The sequence below is a fragment of the Trachinotus anak genome, unplaced genomic scaffold (genome assembly GCF_046630095.1).
Source record: "Trachinotus anak isolate AG129_WGS33_773 ecotype Australia unplaced genomic scaffold, CSIRO_AGI_Tana_v1 ptg000009l, whole genome shotgun sequence".
NCBI classification, from domain to species: domain Eukaryota; kingdom Metazoa; phylum Chordata; class Actinopteri; order Carangiformes; family Carangidae; genus Trachinotus; species Trachinotus anak.
Window position 1 is genome coordinate 10,593,914 of NW_027273860.1, and position 23,732 is coordinate 10,617,645.

The following is a 23,732-nucleotide window of genomic DNA, read 5'->3' on the forward strand; positions in this document are numbered from 1 at the left end:
GCTACACAGAATAAAGTGACACTTTTAAGGACTTAAATCTCACTGACACGCTGGCCGTTCAGTGACGGCATCAATCTCTGGTATCTTTTGTTGAGCTCCATAAAGAGCTCTCAAAGAGTCAAGTGAAATCATAATACTCAATTTTGAGCAAGAGGGTGGAACTGTACCTTCATCATTTTTGTAGTATATTCGTTTTATGACTCCAAGTCTTAAAATATCAAAATGGTTCCAATGTGATAATTTAATCCATAAAATGCAATCAAATTTGTTTTTGCTCTGCTGCACTGTTCCATCTGCACCCTTAATGTGATCAGCATGGAGATTCCCACCTCACTGATTTGGTGTATTTATAACGTGGCAACTAAAAATATGTTTCTGATTGTCTGGAGGTGTCTCTTAAAATCGTACAACAGGACGCCACAAACATTGTCTTGGTAAACAATAAAACCACAAATTTTATTCAGTGCACAAGGCATATTTAACTGCAAACAGGTTGAAAACACAACTACCAAAAAACACAGCTCTTATTTTGTGCGTGTTATACCAGTGGTCTGAAACACCACTTTGGTTCACACCTCAGCCTCATCTGTTATTTTTGGAAAAGAGACCCAGTTGTAAATGATCTGTGGTGTGTGCGAAGGGTCATAGTGGTCAGGAAAGTGTCGCCTCCTTACCCTTTCATCACTGATCTTTAACACCTTGGTGAGGAAGAGCAGCAGCAGGTTGGTCCAGGCCTCTCTGTGGCTCTCTGAGGTCAGGGCCAAGAAGTATGCTACAGCCTCACTGCACACACTACAGCACACAGAGAAAGACAAACACAAAGGAAGAAAAAGAAACACGTATTAATACATTGGGAGAACAATGAACACAGAAACAACTCGATGTTACAAAAGAAAGATTAAGAGCTGTGTTGTTCTGTAATGTGCTGTAGCAAGACAGCATCTGCTTCTCTGCCTTGCTCATCACAAGAAAAAACTGCAGAGGGGAGGATGGTGAAGATTGTTTTCACCCAGTAACTGCTAATTAAAGCTACTGACTGAGGCTATTATGAAAACAATTAGACATTTTTCTTCACAGTTTCAAGCTTGAGGAAAAACTGACGCAACCTCTGACCTTTGATGTCTGACCCTGCGGCCCTCTCCTGACATCAACACCATCTGTTAGCCATTCATCCCCCTCCCCTCTCTCTTCCTCCTCCAGACTTACAGCTCCCTTACGCTCCAATCTCTGTGACATTAATCACCTCCCAAATCTGCCTTGCACCCTGCACTAATCAAACTTGCATGTGTGCTCTACATGGCCTCTGGTAAACAAGGGTCTGCCTGTGTGCCTGTGTGTGTGTCTGTGTGTCTGTGTGTACTTTAACAATAAATGTGTGCTTTTGTTGCTTCTGGATGAGCTGTGTTTGAGAAAGAGGGAAGCAACATAAAATACAGGCTTGATGACACATAACAGTGTCTCAGTGAATAAGGATTTCTGAGCCACTCTCACATGCAGACACCACTCTTCCTCCTCCTCCTCCTCCTCTCCTCTTCTCTCTAATAATGAATGCAAGTAGGATAGACAAGGCGATGATTCTGCTTTATCTTGATATCATCATCAATATCAGGGTTAGGCAGAGACAGAAATGGGGTGACGGCTGTTTGCGAGGCGCTGAAATAAGATGCAGTGCTGACTGAACAATGAAAGATCAGTGTGCTGATTCCTTTGGATCTATACCGTGCACGGCATCCGTTTCAGAGAACTGCCGAGCTGGGCAGACGCTGTGCCTGTGAGTAGCCGACTGTAGATAGTAACATCAAAACAACCCTCCCCTCCTCTGAGTGCCAGTGTCTTTCCATTTCTCCTTCCTCTGAGGTGGCTATTGACATTTCTGCCCAGAGAGGTGTGATTTCTTTATCCCCACATTGGGGCTGGTGATGGTGAATGTGTGAGACACATCTTGAACTTAACCCCAGTTTGACTTGACTGATGATACAGTCCCCAACTCAGACAACCTATGCATATACTCACACACACACACAAATAAATCAGGGGCTGAGAGAACTGATTACTATCAGCCAATATTAATATTTCACAGATACAAAGGCAAAAAGGTCCCTGATATTGCGCCAACTGATTCTGCCAAATGATGGTAAAAGGACCCTTAAAGATCTGAAACATTTCCAAAGAACTAGACACTGCCCTCAAGACACTCTGTATTATTAAACTCATGTATTCACTCTTATTTTCATCAGGACGTCTAAAAGTTAAAGATAATAAAAAATGGAGGATCAAACTTGTGAAACCATAAAACTAATAAGACCCAAAACTCCCATATCATAAATAAATTACCAAACCAGTTTATTCAAGCAGAACTTTTGCAGAAGCGTGTCAACGCATTTTATATTTGCACAAACAAATTCTAAATGTATTCATTATATTTCCATTGGAAAGTCTCAACAGCAAATGCACCAATTAGTTTTTGAACTCTGTCTAAGTGAGAGCACATTTCTAGGCATATGTGCCCATCTATTGCTCCAGCTGTTGCTAAACATATGTTTACTGGAAATAAGAGTAGTTCACTCCTGCTAAACATAAAAATGATAAATGATTGTAAAGAAATGCAGACAGCATCATTAGTGGGATGAAAATGAGGCGAGCGACAACAGAAACCATTATAAAGATCAGTAGTTCAGTCTGTTTGGGGAGTCTACGCTCTGCTTGCTAATGCTCTCCGTGCACTACAGTCATTGTCTGTGGGCAGCTTGTGGTGCAGGTGGAAGGGAACTGAAGGTTAACTGCAATTATTAGTGTCAGAACAATATTAGAAAAGCGTCAGTGGAGGCAGCTGAGTGGGTGTCTTCCTCCGATCCACTGATTTCTTGGAAGGATCAGTAGTGGTGATACAATGGGATACGTGTGCGCCACATGTTCAGTTTCTTACTTTAGCAGTCGTCTCTGGACCTCCGCCCAGGCGTCTTGGCGGCTCTCATCTGTGTACATACGGAACAGGATGCGCAGGCCACAGGCCAGGCTGCTGGTCTCCTGCTTCAAAAGGTTGGGCTTCGACTTTCCTTTGAAACCTTGAATGCACACACGCGAAGGCAAAAATGGATTAGTTTTTTTTTTTTTTGTTATGATAAGTTACTCCTAAACTGCCCCAAGAAGCATCACAGAATCCTCCACAACCAGCTTAGTGATGAGCCTGAGGTTGAACCAAGCAGAGCAATAGATATGCAGACCATGGTTTGTTGCCCCACCTGCTTTCCACAACAAAGTCCTCTGCTCGTTGTTGGAGTTGAACGCTTTGGCGAAGCGGTGGGACTCCAGCAGGCAGTCCAGCAGCTTGAAGAGCTGCTCAGAGGTCAGGTAGCGGTACATCCCCTGGTCCTGGGTCTCCACTGGGACGTCTGCTGCATACACAGCGTCCCGCTTCAGAGAGACATATGACAGATTATTGTTCTCTGAAAACACTTAACACTGTAGAAAAATGATATACCATGTCCAAGTAACACGATCTAGCAGGCTTTGAAACAATACCACTGATTAGTCATGATGATTATCACTGAGCCACAGCTGTTTGTACCTGAGCAGCAGCAAAGTTCTCAGCATCCTCCTTCTTACTGGTGGCAGGAAAAAACACGATGTTATCAATAGTCTGGATGAGCTCCAGCTGCACCACACACTTTATCAGCAAGGCTGAGAATAAGCGCTGCTCCTGGACCTCTGTGGATCATACAGGTAAACGTCCATCAGACACACACACAGACAAAAACAGTGGTCGTCCGTCTTCAGGTCAATCAACACACTTACTTGTTGGGGTCCTGCTCCTGGAGCCGTCCTCACACATGCCTGAGGCTGCACTGTACTGACTCTGCCGACGGTTCTCCATGGCAACCCTGTCAGCGCTGCTGATGGAATGCTGGTCGTCAGAGCGGGATTGGATGTCCACTGACTTCTGGGAAATGGAGTCCTGAGAGCAAAGTGGAAAAGGTTATTGCTTTACAACAAATGTACTTCAAATTATATGTGCACAGTAGAGGCATATAAATTATGCATTAGAAAGACAAATGTTGCTTTTTTTTCCCCAGCAGTAAAATTAAAACAAAAGAGATATGAAAATGATATGTAAATAAAATTCAACAAATATCACATAGAAAAATATGTTCAGTTCACAAAAATGGTCCGCGCCACATGCAAGTACCAGAACAAACAGTAATTCATTCAAATGGAAAACAGAAAAATTTTCCTCACCAACTGTTTGTCTGACAGGCTCTGTGCTGTCAAGTGTTCTCCCTCTGCTCCCACTGGTCTCCATGTTAACAGCCTGAGAAACAGGAAGAGCATTTATTCAATAAATTATATCCATTCTCCTACAGAATGACAAATGAGTTCCACACTAGAAAATTGCCTGAGCTACATAATAAATCAAACTAAACGAGGTCTTAATTTAGTTAAAGTCTCTGTTGATTTTCCTTTCTACTTCCTTAGAGATATCTCTTTGGTTTGTATTTGGATGAATCACATTGCACAAAAAATTTATTGCAAATTGATTGTCGAAAATTATACAGACGGTAAGACTGTAAATTTTATTCTTGTCTAATTCCCTTTACAGCTTTCATTTAGCAACTAATGTCATTGTTTAAGATTAGAATCATTACAGACTTTTCTGACTCGGAACAAGAGGAGGTTCTGTATTCAGTGCAGCAGCTTACGCGTGTGGGATGGTGGTCTTGAAGATGTCCAGCATGCAGTTACATGTCTTGTCCCAGGTCTCTGGGGAAAACTTCTCTCCGTTCAGGATTACCACATTCTCTAGACAGTTGGTGCCAGAACGGGCAAGCTGCTCATTATCTACAGGCGCAGAGATGAAGAGGAGGAGAGGTTGGACCGGGAGGAGGGAGAGACAAGGGAAGAGTTATTTGAAAGAGGCAGGAGTGACAAATAAGGGAAGATGTATCAATACATGCAGCCTGTGGAAATTAATTTTTTTTCTGTTTTCTAATAAACAACTCAAAAACACTGAAAACAGTGACTGATCTCTCGCTTAACCTCTTTTTATTAAGTGATGGGCCAGTATTGATGGAACACATGAAAGCTCAGAGTCAGAGGCCGTCTCTAGGCTCTTCCAAGTGCAGTTTGAGGCTATTTCCAGTGACTGTGCTAATGACTGTTGTTTCTTTGGCCTCCCAAACAATCAGAGCCTTAATGGGCCCTTCATCCTGGAAATCTTAAAATGCTCTACCTGTATCAAAGTGAAGATAACAGGGTAAATAAAGGGTTGCTGTGTGCTCACCTTGCTGCACACACCAGTAGAGCTGAGCCAGAATATCATCCAGCAGGACGTCATTGAGGGACTCAAAGTATTGGGTGAAGACATCACAGATGGCGTAAAGTGCATGGTTGCAGGTGGTGGTCATCCACTCTGCTTTCTGAGGGCACAAACACAACCTGAGTGAAAAACTACAACATACTGGAAGATTACAGAATGTTGTATAGTGATATTTTAGGGCATATTTTCAACAGATCAGCAGTATTTGCGTGGATTTCAAATCAAACAAATTAGACTTGTCATATACCTCAGTCTGTTGCTCAGGCAGCTTCATGTTGTCAAAGATCCTGAAGACGATTCTGAACAGGTCTTGCCACCAGTGTTTTTCAAAGGTGTGCCCGTAGGTCTTCATCACTTCGAACATCACTGTTAGCCCCCTGAGAAAAACACACGCACAGATTTGTCCTTTCCTTGACGCCATAACTGATATTTGCTTTTTTACAACCTGTGTTAAAGTCACACTCATCTAGCTGTAGCTTGCAGACAGCAAATGCTCAATGAGACTACAGAAAATCTGCTCTTGTCTTTATCGCTGCCTTTACATTCAACTGAAACCCAGAGTCATCGGTGTTAAAACCTTTTCTAATGCACACATTTCAAACCCTGAAATAGCTGGCTAAAGGTGAACCCCGCCTACCTGGTCCTGACATCCAGCTTGCACCTGTTGATAATGCAGGAGAGCTCGAAGAGAATGGGGAACCATCCCCGCACCCACACACGGTCCTCAGGCGCTACATTCATGTCATCACTGGTGTAGTCTTTGAAGGCCTGCAAGAGAAACAAGAGACATATTCACCACTCTGCCATTTCTGCCTCAGGGAAGAATTAACCCTCCTACACAGATCCACATTTCCATATATGCCCTATACACACACACACACACACACACACACACACACACACACACACACACACACACACACACACACTCTCTCTCTCTTAAGCTTTCCTGATGCACAGATTCTCCTTTTCATAATGTCAAACAGGAGGAAAAAGATAGTGGCATTCCTAAGCTGTTCCAGTAAATCTTTGCACAAGGCACAGTTTGACACACACTGGAACAGATAGTGGGATAGAATGAGCTGGATTTACAACTGCACACCTCGACATTAATTCATCCTGTACTGTAATGGAAAATGATTAAAGCCTTGACGTGACTTTTTGAATGTGTTGCTCAGACACGTTATGTTTAATAAAAGCTTCAATATCTCTATTATTCATGTTCCTATCACAGCTGTGACTTGCTGCCTCAACACACCAATATTATTTATCTTCAATCTGATATGAAGCACCAATGAGTCAATGCATTTTCATTCCTCACAATAAATGGAGACAACACACACGGCACCTTTGACGTAAGAAATAAATTAGAGGGATATTGACCTGTGGCCTCTCTGAGACGTATTTGGCGCAGTGTCGGATGAGGCGGATGGCTTCCATGCTGGTGTCTGGGAAGGAGGCATTACAGGCAAACTCTGACAGACACTTAACAGCATCCTGGAAGGAGTCGATGGTGGCCGCAAAGTGCTTTTCAAATACATTCGCTGGGAATAAGAGAGAGTTAGAAGAGGAGAAATTTGATAATTGATAGATTAACAAAATAAATTAGGAAGGTTGTTATCTAAGTTGTTACATGGTTCTTCGCTGTCTACGTGTGTTGGACTTACTGACGATGTGGCCGGTGGTCTGGAAGGCCAGCTCTACGATGCTCTCGTCCTGGTCCGATGCAGCCAGGTGGAAGACAGAGAAGATATTCTTCCAGCCTGAGCGGATGTTTGCCGCCTGGGAGTTAACCATCTGGGCTATACAGCGCACCACCATGTCTCTGATGGTGGGAGACCTGGAAAAGGTGGAGAGGTGAGTGAATTGCAGGATGGAAAGGAAGAGGTCAAAAGTCAAGGAAGATGAGCAGATTGAAAGTGAGAAGAAACAGCAAGTGAGGGTGAAGAAGAAAGTAAGAAAGTAAGAAGCTTAAGAGTCAATCAATTAGAGAGAGGGAAATTCATCTCCTCATTGATGTCAATTACATTTGAAAGCTCTTAATAACATCCTCACTTCCATGTCAGGCAGAATCGTTACTCCAGCACTGGCTAGTCGTGGTACGACAGGTTTGTACAGCAACTGTTGCCATAGTGAAGAGCATTCCTAATTGCTCAGTAGTTATGAATGAGAGAAAAGCTCTGCCTCCACTTACCCACACACACACACACACACACACACACACACACACACACACACACACACACACACACACACACACACACACACACACACACACACACACACACACACACACACACACACACACACACAGAGGAGGGCAGTAGGAGTGAGTCTAATGGACACACTGTGCTGCATGGCTGCCTGCCATCTCCTCTGTGTTAAAGCTCTCAGCCTGTTCGACATGTGGGTGGATTTATACTTACACTGCTCCTCTTTCACATCAATGAAAAGTGTGGTGCGGTAAAACAGCTTGCCTTCAGACGTGCTGCACGCTCATAATTGTAACGGCTAAATCAAAATCATTTATAACTGATAGCTGTTACAATTCCATTCAAGACAGATTTGGACCAAACAAGGACAAAAAAAGGTTTTTTCACAAATTCACTGAAAGGGGAATGCAAACAGACTGAAATGGGCCAGTCTAAATGTTGGCTTGCTGCTTTGCTCTGAGTGAACAACCAAACAATATGCTTACTCACTGCAGTAAAAAAAAAAAAAAAAAAAAAAGACGGACAGAAAGAGAGTGAATAACAGTCAAGGCAGAGGGAGGGGAGGAGGGGAGTGCGACTTGATCCAGTGTGTGTCTGCAGCCCAGAAATAGTCACCACCCAGCCACAATACAGACCTTGTGTTACAGACCCAGCACTACAGGCTTAGTAATGTGTAGTAACATGAGCACTTACTCACAAATAGATGTACTGTTTTTTTTTTTTTTTTTACCTGTTCTTTTTCATGATGTGCTCGAAAGGCCTCAGGAAGTCTTTCTGGAATCTGAAGTTAGCCAGCTCCCCTTTCTCTAAAAATTTCATGGACAGTTGCCTGAGAGAGTCCACTGCGAAAATTGCCACATCTTCATTGGAATTGCAGCCAACCTGCACAGAGTTGAAACACATTTTAGATTTGTTACATTTCTCTTTTTTTTTTTTTTTTTTTTTTACCATTTTCTTAAATTTTACAAGTGCAGCTTCCCGAGAACAAACTGTTCTTTCAGCACGAGATCCAACTGAGAAACAAGCATCTAGCAGCACTGAAGTAAAAGGTTAACCCTGCAGGTAAAAAATGTTTTCTTAAAATCCACTTTCCAATATGATGAATGACTACTTTGAGGATTTCATTTCACACACGCCAAACCCAGTTTGCAGCTACTCAGTGAGAAACAGAGCTTCTGTGAAAAATATGTCCTTGAATTCCAAATTGCCAGAAAGCTTTTCTGGCAACAATGTGTGCTCATCAGGGACTGAAATCATACTGCAAAACAGAGGGTGGGAGAGGGAAAAAATGGCGTTTGCAGCTCAGTTTGTCTCTTGTTTACCCTTAGGCTTTAGGAACATCTGGATTGACAGTAATACTAACAATTTATCCAACATTTTTTTGTACAACAGAATTACACCCATGCCTTGTAAATGTGCTTCTGTTTCACGGTATCAGTGCCTTAAGTGAGCATCCAATCCTCACCCACCTTGTTGAAGTGGTCTCCGATAACCTCCCAGATCCTGGACCACTGCAGCCTGATGCGGCCCATGTTGTAGTAGGAGATCTCGACTATTTTTTGCAGGCTGAACATACGTGGGTGTGTGGGCGAGGCCAGCTCATCCATGGACACAGCACACAGCCAGCGCACAAAATCAACTGACAAATAGATACAAGATGTTGGCAATGAGCGAAGAAAAAGGTGCTTTTGTGCAGGCAAAGTGACTCATGATGATCAGAAATAGGTAGAATGTATCTGTCCTTGGAAAGGCAGGTATAATACAGTATGAAGCTAGTTCAGTTAGACTCACCTATCGCATTACCATCCAGTCTGGTAGAACCTGTGAAAATCCTAAAGCAGAGAAAGGTGACAATCATTACATAGGAGACACATTTTGCAAAATAAGTCTGCACATCTGCAAAAAACAGAGAAAAATAATGGGATGTGAACAACATCTGATGCAAAAAAAAAGATATCTTTTCATAACTGCATAACCAGTTAATGTTCAGCTGCCTTTGAATTCGCTCTAATTTGTGCTACTTTTCCTTAACTGTTATCTTTTTGATAAGAAGTGCTTTTTAGTTTTTGTGGTCTTGAGGAAACTGTCCTCCTTCTCTGCTGCCATAAATTGTACTAGAAATTCTTACCAACAGAAGAATTGGTTTATTATACCCCAGTATGAAGGACTGAGAAGGACATGAGAGTTCAACCAAAGCAACTCAGCCCAAGCTGATTTTTTTCATTTTATGGTGACTACATTACCTGTCGACAGCTACCACCACACTCTGAGAGCTGGTCTCTCCGATGGACTCCTGAATGCTGGCAATCTGCTTACGGTCCACTGTCCCTCCAACTGCAGAGCAGAGCAAAGAGGACTCAGACATCCAAAAACATCATTCTTTTATGAGTGTGTTTTACAGTTAGCAGAGCTGCAGCCAGTCTAGTTTTGAACAATTCAATGAAAAGTACAGCTCCGATGAAATTAAAAAAACACATAGGACGTGGCCATGACATTGGGCTGTGAATTTCAAAGTTGTAGCTGACCTAGACCCAGGTACTCGTCATTGCTCTGCTCCTTGGTACTTGTGACAAAGCCCTCTTTGCCCCGCACCGTCCCTGAGATGTAGCGTGCCTTCACCCCCGTACCGATCAGCTGAGCCAGCTCCAACTGACTGATGCACTTCATGATCTAAGAGGAGACATATTTAGACAGTTAAATATTTAGAGATATTGACATTTTGGTTGGTTCAGCAACCATTTCATTTAGCTGCAGTTTCAAACTTGTTCTGGTTGTTTGGGGAGCCACATGCTACAATATTAACTGACTTTAATACAATGTTGCTGTTTTTAGACATCTTTTTAAAATAATAACTCACAGGAGGCTGTGTTGGTTTCATGTTGTGTTTAATAACAACCCTAAGCTATTCTAAAAAAAAATCCCATTGGAAATTGAGGCTGTGGCTCATTGCTTGAATCAGGAATCAGGAAGGGAGATACGAGGAGGACAGACATGGTGAGGTAAAATAGAAGAGACTTGTCTGAGGAAATAGTGTGTGAGAGACAATTTTAAGTGAGATACGAATATCAAACCTCATGCCAGGAGTTGCCCAGGTAGTTGCCATCAGTGTGGGCCACAGTGATGAGGGTCTTGATGGTGTCAATGTTTTTCTGCTTCATTTCTGCAATGCCAGAGCTGGCTGTCAGCAGGGTGAACCTCGCCAGGGCCTGGACGTATGCATCCCTCTCCAACTGTTACACAGACGAAAAGACAAGGCGTCAGAAACACTGCAGGGTGACGGAGTACACGTTATTCCTCCGGCTCTGACAGCAGTACCTGTATGGAGAAGATGCACGCTATCCTGATGGCACAACGGATGCCTTCAAGACACAGAGAGGCCACCTCAGTGTCGTCACAGTCCTGAAGACCCACGCTGAAAGCCGCCAGGAAGGGGGTCCATGCCAGCTGTGGAACAATAGAAGGCAATGAACTGTCCAATCTGTGGGTAAAACTTTGTATGTGCCTGTGTGAGTGTCTGCTTGTGTTACCTTGAACATAGGCCTGACGTGCTCCAGATGAGTGGCGCTGGTGAAGGGAGCCTGGACATGGCTGACGGCCTCCATCAGAGCTTTGGCCGTCTTGGCCATCTGCTCCATCTCCACATTGTACAGCAGACGCCTCTGCTTCTCACTCGCCACACCTGAGCGAGAGTCAACACCAGAGAGTCACACATTACACAGAAACACCCACACTGGGATTTTTACAGCAGCCAAATGAGCTCAGCATGGAAAACACTGCAGCTTTTTCAAACAAGCTCTGCAAAGTTTCAAAAAGATGAGGAACTATCTAAAGAAAAATGTAACAACAGGCCTCTTCGTGCCTCTTAAAATGTTAAGAAGCTTATTTAAGTGTTTTTCACAGAACAATTGATGCCGAATGCGAGAAAGCAAATATACTGTCTGCTGTTTATTTCCAAGATGTTTCAAAAATAGCTGTGACAGTGCATGCCACTCCTGAATGAGGGTTACTGTGATTCCTTTGCTCCTTATGATTCTTGCGTGACACAAGCATTCAGATGATCTAATCACTTTAAACAGTAAGTCTCATCCAAAGCCATTACAGCAACAAAGATATCAGGGAAACGGCTCATCTCATAGCAGTGAGACTCACTCTGCTTGTTGGATTTCATCGTGAGCTCTTTCGTCTCCTTCATGGCAATCTTTTTCCCGGCGATCTCATCATAGATGGCTGAGAGGTATTCCTCAGGTAGGTCTTTGCTGTCGTTGATTCCGCGGTTCATCTTGATGTATTGCTCTTTTGTCATTTTATTCTTCACCTTTGCAGACAACAACAAAGATAGGGGTCAACAGCTGCTTTATGCAAGCCCTCTGATTTATGTTGGACCGATATCTGAGGGAATGACTGCTGTCAAAACATGTTCCCCAAGGCTGCCACCTCACTGAGGTGAAATGCTTACCTGTGGACTGTGAAGATCTGTTGTCAACATAATGATTGAGTAGGCAAGGACATATGCGGTGTCAGCACTGGCAAAGAGGGTTTGCCTGGAAATTTGAGGTGGGAGGTAGGGAGATGGGAGAGAGAGAACAGCATGTTGTAAAATATGGGCCAAATTTAATTCAGCTATTTTCACAGTCAGGCTCTTCCAACCAGAAAACTAAACTCACCCCTGATTGCACTCCAGATATCTTGCTGCAAATTTCTCCATGAGCCGGTCGATCTTCTGGGCCTCTCCAGGGAGCCGAAAGCCCTCCAAGAACATCCTCAGAGCCGAAACAAAGTCTTTGCCCTGGAAGTCCATTTGATCCACGTAGGCGTACATCACCTCTTTATTGAAACGGTCATTATCCCCAAGGAACTCTCCCACTTGGGTCTAAGAGAGGATCAGACAGAGGTTAGTCTTATGTTTCTCATACTGCAATGTAATATACATATGAGTCTAAAATGCTGCTCCTATTATTTCCCTCGCCATAAGAGGGAAAAGCAGAAGGAGAAAATCGATTTCAACACTGCAGAAGAGCAACTTATGTGTGTTTCCGATTATTTATTTCCACTAGAAACTAATAAGCACCACTAACAGCAGGACCATCCAATAAGTGTGGATTGGATAAATACATGTTACACTTTCATGGTTATCCACTCTGTTTGCTGCTGCTGTGGGGCCACTGCAGCCAAGAGCCCTTGTTTCTAACAGATGCTATGAACACTCTTCACTGCTGATTACCGCTGAGCACAGACACCCTCAGGGCTGTCCAATCAAGGCAGAGTGTGCGCCACAATAGAGTTAACATTTACGCTGCGTATTGGACTCTGGGTTAGAGTGGCTGGGTGGCTGTTTAATGCAGGTGGACAGACATTAGATTATTGTTCGGCTTCTGTGTGGTTTGTGTAGCTGATACATGAGGCAGAGCTGGACTGGCTATTTGTTTATTTGCCAAGCACTTTGCTGCTTCTTTGGCTGCTATATGCCTTATCCATTGTCCACTAGGGCTAGTGCAGACTACAACTTGCCACAATTTGTCTGACCCTGACAAATTTCTTAGATCTGAGACGAAAACTAGTTGGCACAAAGATGGAAGCTGATGATGATGTTGATCTCCTCCAGACCCTTCCTTGTGGCTATTTTTATACCCATTTTCTTACAAACAACTTGTTTTTGGGGTAGAATTCACCACATCCACACTTGTGGAACTGGCACAATCTGTACAATCTTCTCACACTTGTGCTTTGGCTGAATATCACCATCATTTGATCCACTCTTGGATATCTTCAAGTGGAATAATGTAATCAGAACATCCTGACTGAAATCAGTTGTGTGGTTAAAATATGTTGTGGCGTGAGCAGCACAGCAGCTCTATGATTTTGAAACTCCTGTAGAATTTGGCTTTAGCTGAGAAATCTAACAAAAACAAGGTGATTTGTTACCGAATCAAGCCTCTCTTCCTGGTGCAAGAACTGAGCAAGGTCTTCTGGGGTTGTACCCAGCATGCCTTGCTCTTGAAGGTATTGGATTCCCCTCTTTGGTTTCTTGTTGAAGCTGTGTACAATCAAGAGAACATACCTTCATGTAGCAATTGTAGCACCACAGTATCAACAGAACAGAATGAAAAATTAATGGATGTGTGTAGTGAAACTTACAGGTCAATGCCCTGCTCGATGATCTCCTTTTGCTGCTTGAGGACCTCAAACTGCTCGGGGTTGTCAGTACCTGACATCTGGGTGCTGTAGCTGCCGATGCCAGATGAGGCTGTGGAGTCCAGAGAGTTAATGCTCCCATAGCGGTTTATGGTCTCAGGAGCTTTGGTCTCCGTGCTCTCCTGCTCCGATGGTTTCTCTTGGCCTGAGGGGCAAAAAACACAAGATAAGATCGCCCAGAAGGGATAAGTCAAACTAAACCAACCGCTTCTATTGTTACTGTAGGAAGAAACCCCCTGAAATCATCACAAAGATGAGAGTTTTAAATTGAAACTCAGTTGTTGGCACAAACTGAGCCTGGAGGCTTAAAAAATGAGCTAACTTACAGCTAGAACTGCAGGAGACAGACTTAAGTAATTGAAAGGGAAAACTGCAACACGGATCAAAATGACCCTGAGGCCTTTATAATGATTGTTGTTGGCAGGGAGGGTCTGCACACTGGCGTTACTCACATGCACAGCCCAACAAACACACACTCATTCACACACAGAGACACACAGAGCAGGTGCATGGCAGGGCAGGAGAGGAGGGTGTTATTAAAGGTGGTTTATCTAAAAGGCTCCAGGGAGTCAAAGAGAAAGCAGCCAGAATTTAGAGGCTGAGAGAGGGTCTTAAGCCTGCAGAGGCCACCTCGGGGATCTGCTGCTGCTGGAGCGGGTACACCCTGTAACCCTGTGCTAAGGCCAGGCATCTGATTACTCATCGGAAACTCTTTAAAACATTCAGGACAGTGCCACGGTAATGCGAGCTGGCAGTGCGCCTTGCATCCTTAGGCTTAGAGAGTAGAGACAAAAAAGGTGGAGGAATACAAAGGGAGGAGAATGAACTCAGAGTTTATGCTGTGTACTGGAAAAATGCTTAATAACATTTTCATAAGATTAATGATTAGTTCACAACAACTTCCTTTACCATTAATTTAAGTAAATCCAAACATGGCTTTGGTTACAACTATGGGGTGTAAGTAACAGGAAACCCTAAAAACAACACAGGTTATATGATGCAAGACTAATACAAAACTGTCTAAAGCTACAGACAAAACAGGGCTTAATATGGACAATTCCCATCACAGCAACACGTTGCAGCAAACACTTGATGCTTTTTTACTATTACCTGCTCTTGCTTTGAAGTCATCCAAAAAGGAGAGAAAATAACAGAAGGGACAATTGAAAGAGGAGATGAATATTGTTCTGTAATCCTGTTGTTCATTAAACTAATTCCGTGTTTTGAAATCAGAAATTTTAATTGTATCAGAAAGAAAATCCTCAACAGCCAACAGGATAAATTTAATTCAGATTTCAAATTCTGACCGAAGAACCGCTGCTACATTACTAATGAGTCATCATAAGTTTTGGCAAGAGAACATCCCTGTGAGTGAGCACAACTTCTTCTGCTGGTTGGCCCTGACAGCTTAGCCTGAGGCTAGCCAGTGGTTAGCTCCCAGGGCTTGTGGGATATCTATCCAGCTCTTTTGCAAAGTTACACTTGCTCCTCAGTTTGAGTTTCTACTTTGGCAAACAACAGAAATCCTCTGGTGTGAAGAAGACGCAGGAGTCAGTCTCACACACAGGATATGCTGTAGAAGGGCGATTCATCGGCCTAAAGGTATCACTCTGTTTTAGACTAAACTTTCTGGATTAGCCTGTCTGCGCTGGCCTCTGGGCAGCATCTTACTTTCTTTTCTGGCTGGAGCTGAGCTTATGAATGCTCATTTTCCTTCTCAGAGCAGTAGCTTCCCTGATGAATGCCAACTGTCAATCCTGCAAATGACTGCAGCCGGGCTGATGGATGTGGAGAGCTTTAGCACTAACCCCAGTTAACCTCAACGAAGAACTGCTGTCAGAACCACCTGACCAGGGGAAAGACTAGTTATAAGCTTGGCGGTCTCATCTATGATACTTTACAAAATAAAAGTTACATTTTCCCCAAATTATTGAGGAAAAAACAATCTGGATGTTTTACTGGCAAAGTTAACAAAGCATAAAATTGACACAAACACAAACAATTCCAGGATGGGCCATTGAAGATGTATTTAAGAAGTAAATATAAATTCAAACCTCTTCTGATAAACACCAGTTACACTGGGGAATCACTTCCTGGCAATAATAATATAGAATATCATTATCCATCACTTTCTGCAATCTAACCAAATCCTCTTCAAAGCCCTTCCAGGAATTAACCACTTCCCCTTGGAGTTTAATTCAGCTTTTAACAAGAGTGATGGGACGACCAGTTCAACAGTAACAGATTCTTGTATATGTTGTCTCTCTATTTATGACCTGAACTAGAGGACAAACATGGCAGTGTTGTGTCTGAAGACTAAATATTTGCTCAGTGTGCAGAATTAGAATGAAGAGAAAGGTCATTTCTTTGTATCTTGCATTCGGTTCAGGCATGACAGCTGCCAGATAGTCTTGATGAATTACATTCACGTTGGCTTTGGTGTCTTACCGAGGCTGGTCTGGGAGTTGGGATTGACATATTGGTCTTTACTCCACTCGACCATACACTTCAGGATGGACACTAGACATTCAAGGCCTTTCTTTCTCAGGGTGAGCTCCTAGAGAGGGTTACAAAAAATGTTATCCCACTGTGTTAGACATTTTGAATTATAAATCACAGTGATGACACTATAAATAATAGTAATGCCACATAAAACAAGATATTAGAAAAAAAAAAAAAACCTGTAGTGGTGTTGTGCCAAGCTCATGGCCTCCGCGACCCTGAGCGATTTTCGAGAGGTCATTGACCAAACGCTCGAATATGTTAGCAGCATTCAAGTCACAATCATAGTTCACGTAGATGTCCACCACACTTTGGGCATCTGAGAGAGACAGATGGGACACAGATGGAATTTGTCACTGAGAATCTATGAACCAAATTCAGACTGTGTGCACTGCTTTTATGTTGTCTGAAGCATGCATCTGAATAATTATATCCTTTAATTATAACCACTGAATTAACTTAAACCTTTAAATTCAGCTGACAAGTATTTCGCAGAACATTGGGTTTATATGTACCAGAATCTTCTATCCTATGCCTCCATTACTGCCTCGTTATCAAAGTACAAATACTTTTTTTTATTAAAGGGCTAGTTTCCTTTCAAGAAATGAAATCAGTGACACAAACCTGCACATATTCTAGTTAGGGTTTGTATAACCATCCACTTGTGGTCATAGGAGCTTGTGGACGTCTCAAGAATGTACAGGAAAATCTCCTTGAAAAACACCTGCAGACAGAGACCACATGAAGTGAGGAAAACAAAAAGGGAAAACACCATGAGAAGCCCATCATAATTTCACTTCTGATGCAGCAAATTGAGCAGGTGGTGGTCACGCATTTGAAACTCAGACAGAACAATAAACTGTGAGCAACAGAAAGCAGGTTAACAGTGCGACTCAATTACACAAAGGTGGAAGAATGTGTGCAGCACTCTGTGAGAAACCACATCTCCATATATCATTTATGTCAGCTGCCTGCTGCATTGAGATGTTGAATGATGGTGGTAGAAGGAAGACAGATACGGAAACGATAACAACCTCCATTTTAATGTGCATTATGTGGATTTTCTATTGTAAAACTGCACAAGAACCAAACTATAACCTATATTGTTGTGAAAAGAAATGATGTTTCAAGGAAAAAAAGATTATGATGAATTTATGCTGCTTTCATGTGTTCCAGTTAATATTTTGCACCCACTTTCTCTCAACCTTCTCACTTCAGTCATGAATTTCCCGTGTTTCCCTGAAAGACTGTCAACTGCCAGAAAAGGTGTGAAACTGCTGTGTGGGTGGATACATAAATATAGGTACAATACTTAGCCAACTAGTTCATCAGGTTTTCCCTGTGTATAGTATCTGAATCTAAATAGAGAACGGAAAAAAACTGAACATAAAAAATCATGTGGAGAACATGCTGCTGAACAATAAGAGTAGCAGGCTACTTGTCAGAAAGCAAGTGTGTGAATTGTTAATATGGAAGGCCTTCACTGTGTCACGCTAAAAGCTTTCCAGTGAAAAGGTTTAATGTCTTCTGGTTTCATCTCATTAGGGTCTTTCAAAAAACTGCCAGCAGAGTGACCGTTATTTCCTGTGACAAATCTTTCCATCATTACCTTCATGCTTCAGGTCTGTGAGGCTGACAACAAAGACATTTTATTGATAAGCACAGGATGGGAAAGTGAATATGTTACCTCGATTTGCATCTTGAGGTGTGTCTTGAAGTGGGAGAGCAGAGTGAGGAAAATGGATAGTGAGAGCTCGAAGACCTCAGGCACGGAGGAGACGCCATTCTTGGACAGGGCCACACACAGGTACTGCTTGATGGCGTTGATAAACATCTCGTTGGTCTTGAAGATGGGTCCAGCGTTCTGCAGGATGGACAGCAGCAGCTGGAGGGACAAGACCTTCGATCGCAGCTCATGGGACCTGAGGAGGTTCAAGCAGCGTTTTCAGGTCAACAAAATGAGGAAGAGCTTAGCTTTATTGGTAAAACTCTTACAACATTTGAAATGTTATAATATATTGACATTTACCCACAATAATAAAAACAAGTAAAAGAGACAGTACTGGTAATAATGGGAAGTTCAACTGAATATAATTGTGAAGTCGGACTGAATATTTAAATAAGGAAGGAGGTGAAACAGTAAGAGAGTAAATACTGACTGTGTGTTTTTTGTTAGTGAACAAATTGCAGGTCCATGTCTGTATCTTTGGCTCTTTACTGTACAGCATTTTCTAGCCCTTTGAAAATGAAGCTGGCTGCTCCATAAAACAACCTAAAGGATTTTTTTCCGGCCATCTGTTCAAGACTCTTAGAACACATTATCCAATTTGATGAACATTAACATTTCAGGCATACAAACAATAAAGGTAAGTAGACTCGCTTAAACCAAGTACTTCTAAGTGATATTAAACGTCCTTCAAGCAAAGTTACACCTCAAAGAAACTGCAGTGTAATGCACACTGTGTCTCCATCAGAGAGTTACAATCTTCAACAGCCTTCAAAGAAATGCTAGGACAACTAAATCAAATCTGCTCTGTGTGTAGAGCCTCAGCTTGTCTGAACTGTTTTTTCTGCAGCAGTAGGACAGAAAAGAATTGAGCTCAAAAAACATACTTTCAGCTAGTTTATATGCTGAGATTGGCTGCTTCTCTGCAATGTCTTCCATCTCTGGCGAGCAGACAAAACAGGATTTATGTGGCACAACGAAAATGTGTTTCTACTTCTTGCACCGCAAATGACCAAAAATATGGATTTTTTTTTTTTATGGCCAAGGACTGGGAAAATCTGACACTTTGTCACTCCAGTTACAAAGTAAGTATGATGAGATGAGACAACAAACTGACATGCATTTTCATCGTTACATGTGCACAAAGAAAAAAAAAAGTAAATGATATAAGATGATATGAAACTATAACAAAAACCTTACTCTAATGGTAACTTAAGTTATATTTATCCAATATGATACATTTCAAGTGAGGGAATTGTTGGTAATATGTAAAAATTGTTCTCATGAAATGGTCATTTCCACATCAAGTCATGGAAAAAGAAAGCAAAGATAAATCCAAAAGGTTGTATAAAATACTACATTACCCATAATTCAACAGCACTCAGATGGCTGACACTAGGTCTGTTTGTTTTGTGCATTAGAGCAAATTAGTGACTTGTGTGCTGTTAAAGAGATTGCGATGCTTCATTTATTGTTCCAGTAACAAGTCATAATTAAAATGCAGAGCCTTGCTTCTTCATTCCGTAAGTATGACTTACATTGAACTTACATTTAGTTTTGAGACTACAAAGGCAATTATCGGATTTAAGAAGATGTGTTTATTATGTGTACAACATTTATCCTTGTTTGAATTTGAGTGCCTGAATCTACCCTGAATGTGAAAATCAATTTGACAACACAGGACATTTTGGACATTTTGGACTAAAAAATAACCTCAGACTTCCAACAGGAAAATAATAAGCCCTCTGGAGAGTAGAAGTGTTGTTTCTGAACAACCATGAGGATACAGAGTAGTTTCTGATAGTTAAGGACATAAAAATGCAGCTGTGCGGCCTGTGTGTTGAGTTGTGTGTGTGTGTTACAGCAAGGGAAACATCAGGCAGAGCAGCCTTGTTAGAAGAGTAAAAGATTTCTGTCTGGCACTGACATGGCACATCAGTGCTGAGGTAATTGACATGGCCTTCATCAGACAGACACACACACACACACACACACACACGCACAAGCACATACTGCTGTTCTGCATTTTCACCACATTGATTTTGAAAGCTATTCAAGTGTGGGGTGAACTAACATTTTGCCAACTGACAAAAAATTTAAAAGATTGAACAGATAAAAAAGTAAACAAACAAATATCACAGTCACACAGCACACACTATGTGAATTGAGTTATACACAGAAAACAGATGCAGGAAATCCTGCTTCACAGAAGATATTGCTATCAGGATAAGGCAATCAGGTGCCTCTATTTTGGCAAACCAGAGCACGGCCAGAAGAAATATTGACTGTTGGCAAAATTAGATTATCCCTGTCCCCTTTATGCTGCTTTGAAAAAAAAGGGAAATGGTTAAAAGGGGATTCTGTGCTTCGTGAAAACAGGAAGTGATTCATAAAATACCGAGCAATGCCTCATTGTCTCCTTCATCACCACTTCTCAAAATAAAAGTGCACCAATCCTCAATTTTAGGTCTATTCTAACAAACACCTAGAAAGCTGGAAAATATCCAAATGACAAAGAGTCTGTGAAAGACAAAATCTAAAACGGTGATTATAAGTTAGTGACACAAATTATGTCCATTACTTGGACTGGGTTTTGCTTGTCAGGTGTAAAGGTTCACTGTCTGTAATGTTGAGGCAAATAAAGCAGCAATGGTTGAAAGAGAGTTAGCATTTGGGGTTGAAGGTCTGTTTCAAGTTTAAAGAATTAAGGGATGCACCCATATTGTTACTCAAAGTTAAAACTGCAACTACTGCTTATTTTTGTCACCGATGAATCCATTAAATTTACTAAATGTTCCTGTCAGTCAACTTATCAAATTATTCCCTCATCATTTCAGCTTAAATCCAAAGACACTGAGGACATACAAGTTTATGGTCTTGCTAGGTAGGCTAAACAGTGGACCCCCACCCATAAACAGCAGACTTCTTTTTTTTTTTTGTTCCAGGGATGAGCTATTATCAGATTAAATAGTCAAGTTGTAAAAGACTTCAGCTAGCCATCGGGAATTATTCTTTGTATGAATTTGAGAAGTGAATCCATGATGTTGAAGATGAAATCAAGGTAAATGTACACAGCTATTCACAACCCCAACCACAGACATTGTCCAAAAGTATATTTCTCTCACTTTCTGTGCACAAGACACATACCTAGACACAATCCTTAGAATTTAAAAAGATCAAGCTTTTGAATTAGCTTGAATACTGAACACTACATGGAATTCATTCTTACTTAGGATCAGGTGGTCCGTCCGACAGCGGCTTCATTGACAGTTTGCAGAGTGAGCGAAAGACGAGGAAGGCATCTTTCTGGAGGATGTGGGAGAATTTAGCACCAGGTGGCTGGCCCGGTGCTGCTCCTGATTCCTACATGGCAACAAAAACAGGAAACTCAGCGTGCAGTAAGCAACATCTTCTTCCATTGAATATCACATCCTCCAGCCTACTCAACATAAACAGTGTGATTACAGCCTTCGAGATCTGTTAGTTTTTGTTTAACCTTGATCACAGAGGAGCGCAATCAAACATAATTGCAGAGTTCATATATAGCTGAAAAGGTGGATGGTTACATAAGACATTCTAGGAAATATGTTCACTTTAATTACAGAAACTGGCTTTCGCGGTCCTCAAAGTGCATGTGTTGACAATCTTTTTCATTATTTTGTCTTCTCATTTAATTGAGTGGTTAATTTTTCTCTGGCTCTCAGCCATTGCAGCTCTACCTCAGGGTGAAAATGTTAGATCATATGGAAGAAATTAAATAGTTTTGAAGACAGGGATGAACTCCAGCTGATAATCATGAGACATAAATATGAACACATATAAAAAAGAAAGGTTGATATTCCAAGCTACAATTATTTCTTTTGTAGTTTCTGCTCTTACTTTAAGCAGTGGATATTACTCTTCCTTGACTTAAATGTGTATAAATATTTAGCATGCTTTGCTTCCACAACCCCTGGTCTGCCCTTCACCTGAGTGTCATTGGATGAGACAGACAGTCTGTCATCAGGCAGCGAGGGGGTGAAGCTGGCAGAAATAGGCGTGCCGGGGATCCCATTGGCATGGACGTGCTCACTGTCGCTACCCAGGGTGCCCTCGTCCTCCAGAGAGCTCTGGGTGCCCTCTGTCACCGCTTCAGCTGGCTCTGACTCTGCCGGCTCACCCTCACCACCAGACTCCTTGGTGTCAGAGCAGAGGTTTGCAGGGTCCAGACAGTGTCCTGTGGTGATGATGGAGGAGGGAGGAGTTAGATTGACAAGTTATCCTGAGCTTCAATATGTGGATACTTCAAATCCTCCTACATCAGGACTGCATGTTTTATGCCTTGCAAGGCCACATTAAATTGTCAGATCTTACCCTGGAGTTTGACATGATGTTCTGCTCAAGTACAAAGAGAAAAAAATCATAGTGGCACACTGGCAAAACAGCATGCTCAATCTAAGGCATCTAAGGGAACCTTCAGGTTAGGAGAGGACACCAGAGTGCATTTCTGCTCAACGTTCCTCCCAAACATTGAAACCTGTTTGTCAAATTGTTGCTCCAGGGTAAAAGTGCGTTTAATAAAGGGACGTCAAAGCACTATTCTTCTGTGTGTTTGAGTTAATAAAGCTTTTTTTGGCTACCATAGAAAAATACAGTTTTTTTTTACTTTTACACACAAAGAAAGACTACTGTGCCTTCTTTTTGTCAGCATCTGACACAACTTGAGGGAGTTTGACCTGACCTAAAATTATAGTGTTGCTTCCCAGGAACGTGGGCTGGGTTTAGAGATTTTTGGTTCTTTGCCTTTCAGACACAATTTGTACCAAGAGAGGTGTTTGTTATTTGTCAAACAAGGGCACAGCCTGCAAACAGTTTGTCTATCGTGTCAGGTGCAGCTTGGATAATCGGCAAGGTGTCCCTCTCTTTTATTGCTTACACATTTAAGAAAGGAATGTGCAAATAACGAATAAATTATACACTGGGCTAATTCTTCAGCTGAGCTGCATTCTGCTGGATCGCTACATTTGCAAGAGTCAGTTGTGAATTTGCACAGGCATTTGGTGGGGAAGTGAAAATTCAAATAACCCATATTCTACTGAAATGTCAAAGTCAGCAAACAAAGAGTGAGCAAACCAAAAGGTGCACATACAAGGTGCCCTGAACAAAGAACACAGAGGTAGCTGTGGCTGTGGTGCTTGAGCTTGTTGTTCATTGAGATGCTAATGCACCATAACATGAAACCACAGTTGTTTTCATGTGGGTTGTATAGGTAAAGCTCTGTCTTGCACTTGTGCTTTTATTTTTTATTTATTTTAAAAAATCAGTTGAATTATCCCTACAACATTAGTGTTACAAATGTGCCTAAAAATAAAGATAATTATGATTTGGGGAGACTATATATTTTTACTCAGAGTATAATGAGCCACTGCCTTAAAAAAAACAAAAAAAAAAACATCAATTTAAATATAGTTACACACAGAGCATGTCTCACCTCCTGCAACAGTATTAACAACCTCCTGCAGAATACTCTGGACTATTTCCTGGGCTTTCTCCTCATAGTTGGGGGTCTCATCCTCCTCCTCACCTGCCTCTGGATGCTGCTGGGTGGCTGCATCTTAACAACACATGTACAATTTCAGGGCACACACATCATGCTTTTTATCTAACTAAGAGGTGCAGAGTGCAATCAACAGATTTCAGATATTCTGCCACAGGCATAATGCTTTCTGGGCCAGTTTTCATAAAATTACAGAGTCACTGAATGACTATCTATTTGTTTTTATCCTGCTCCTGGTATTCTACACCA

The 23,732-nt window shown here is 41.9% G+C and overlaps 1 protein-coding gene across 3 annotated transcripts in view; it reads right to left on the reverse strand.

Moving 5' to 3' along the window:
* The window catches only part of arfgef1 (ADP-ribosylation factor guanine nucleotide-exchange factor 1 (brefeldin A-inhibited)), a 50,640-nt gene that overhangs the window by 1,477 nt on the left and 25,431 nt on the right, over positions 1-23,732 (reverse strand). For all 3 annotated transcript variants that reach the window (XM_071485267.1, XM_071485266.1, XM_071485268.1), the window contains 32 exons: positions 23,418-23,540; positions 21,916-22,163; positions 21,177-21,310; positions 17,909-18,143; positions 16,846-16,945; positions 16,401-16,540; positions 16,168-16,276; positions 13,663-13,864; positions 13,450-13,561; positions 12,192-12,397; positions 11,984-12,068; positions 11,677-11,842; positions 11,055-11,206; positions 10,843-10,971; positions 10,599-10,757; positions 10,053-10,197; positions 9,771-9,861; positions 9,319-9,359; positions 8,997-9,166; positions 8,258-8,409; positions 6,982-7,154; positions 6,698-6,858; positions 5,952-6,082; positions 5,562-5,691; positions 5,279-5,414; positions 4,698-4,836; positions 4,237-4,309; positions 3,796-3,955; positions 3,569-3,708; positions 3,243-3,414; positions 2,927-3,065; positions 675-792 (listed from right to left, as the gene is read on the reverse strand). In XM_071485267.1, coding sequence (XP_071341368.1) covers positions 675-792; positions 2,927-3,065; positions 3,243-3,414; positions 3,569-3,708; positions 3,796-3,955; positions 4,237-4,309; positions 4,698-4,836; positions 5,279-5,414; positions 5,562-5,691; positions 5,952-6,082; positions 6,698-6,858; positions 6,982-7,154; positions 8,258-8,409; positions 8,997-9,166; positions 9,319-9,359; positions 9,771-9,861; positions 10,053-10,197; positions 10,599-10,757; positions 10,843-10,971; positions 11,055-11,206; positions 11,677-11,842; positions 11,984-12,068; positions 12,192-12,397; positions 13,450-13,561; positions 13,663-13,864; positions 16,168-16,276; positions 16,401-16,540; positions 16,846-16,945; positions 17,909-18,143; positions 21,177-21,310; positions 21,916-22,163; positions 23,418-23,540 — 4,571 coding nt within the window. The remainder of the gene's footprint in view (positions 1-674; positions 793-2,926; positions 3,066-3,242; positions 3,415-3,568; positions 3,709-3,795; positions 3,956-4,236; positions 4,310-4,697; positions 4,837-5,278; positions 5,415-5,561; positions 5,692-5,951; positions 6,083-6,697; positions 6,859-6,981; positions 7,155-8,257; positions 8,410-8,996; positions 9,167-9,318; positions 9,360-9,770; positions 9,862-10,052; positions 10,198-10,598; positions 10,758-10,842; positions 10,972-11,054; positions 11,207-11,676; positions 11,843-11,983; positions 12,069-12,191; positions 12,398-13,449; positions 13,562-13,662; positions 13,865-16,167; positions 16,277-16,400; positions 16,541-16,845; positions 16,946-17,908; positions 18,144-21,176; positions 21,311-21,915; positions 22,164-23,417; positions 23,541-23,732) is intronic.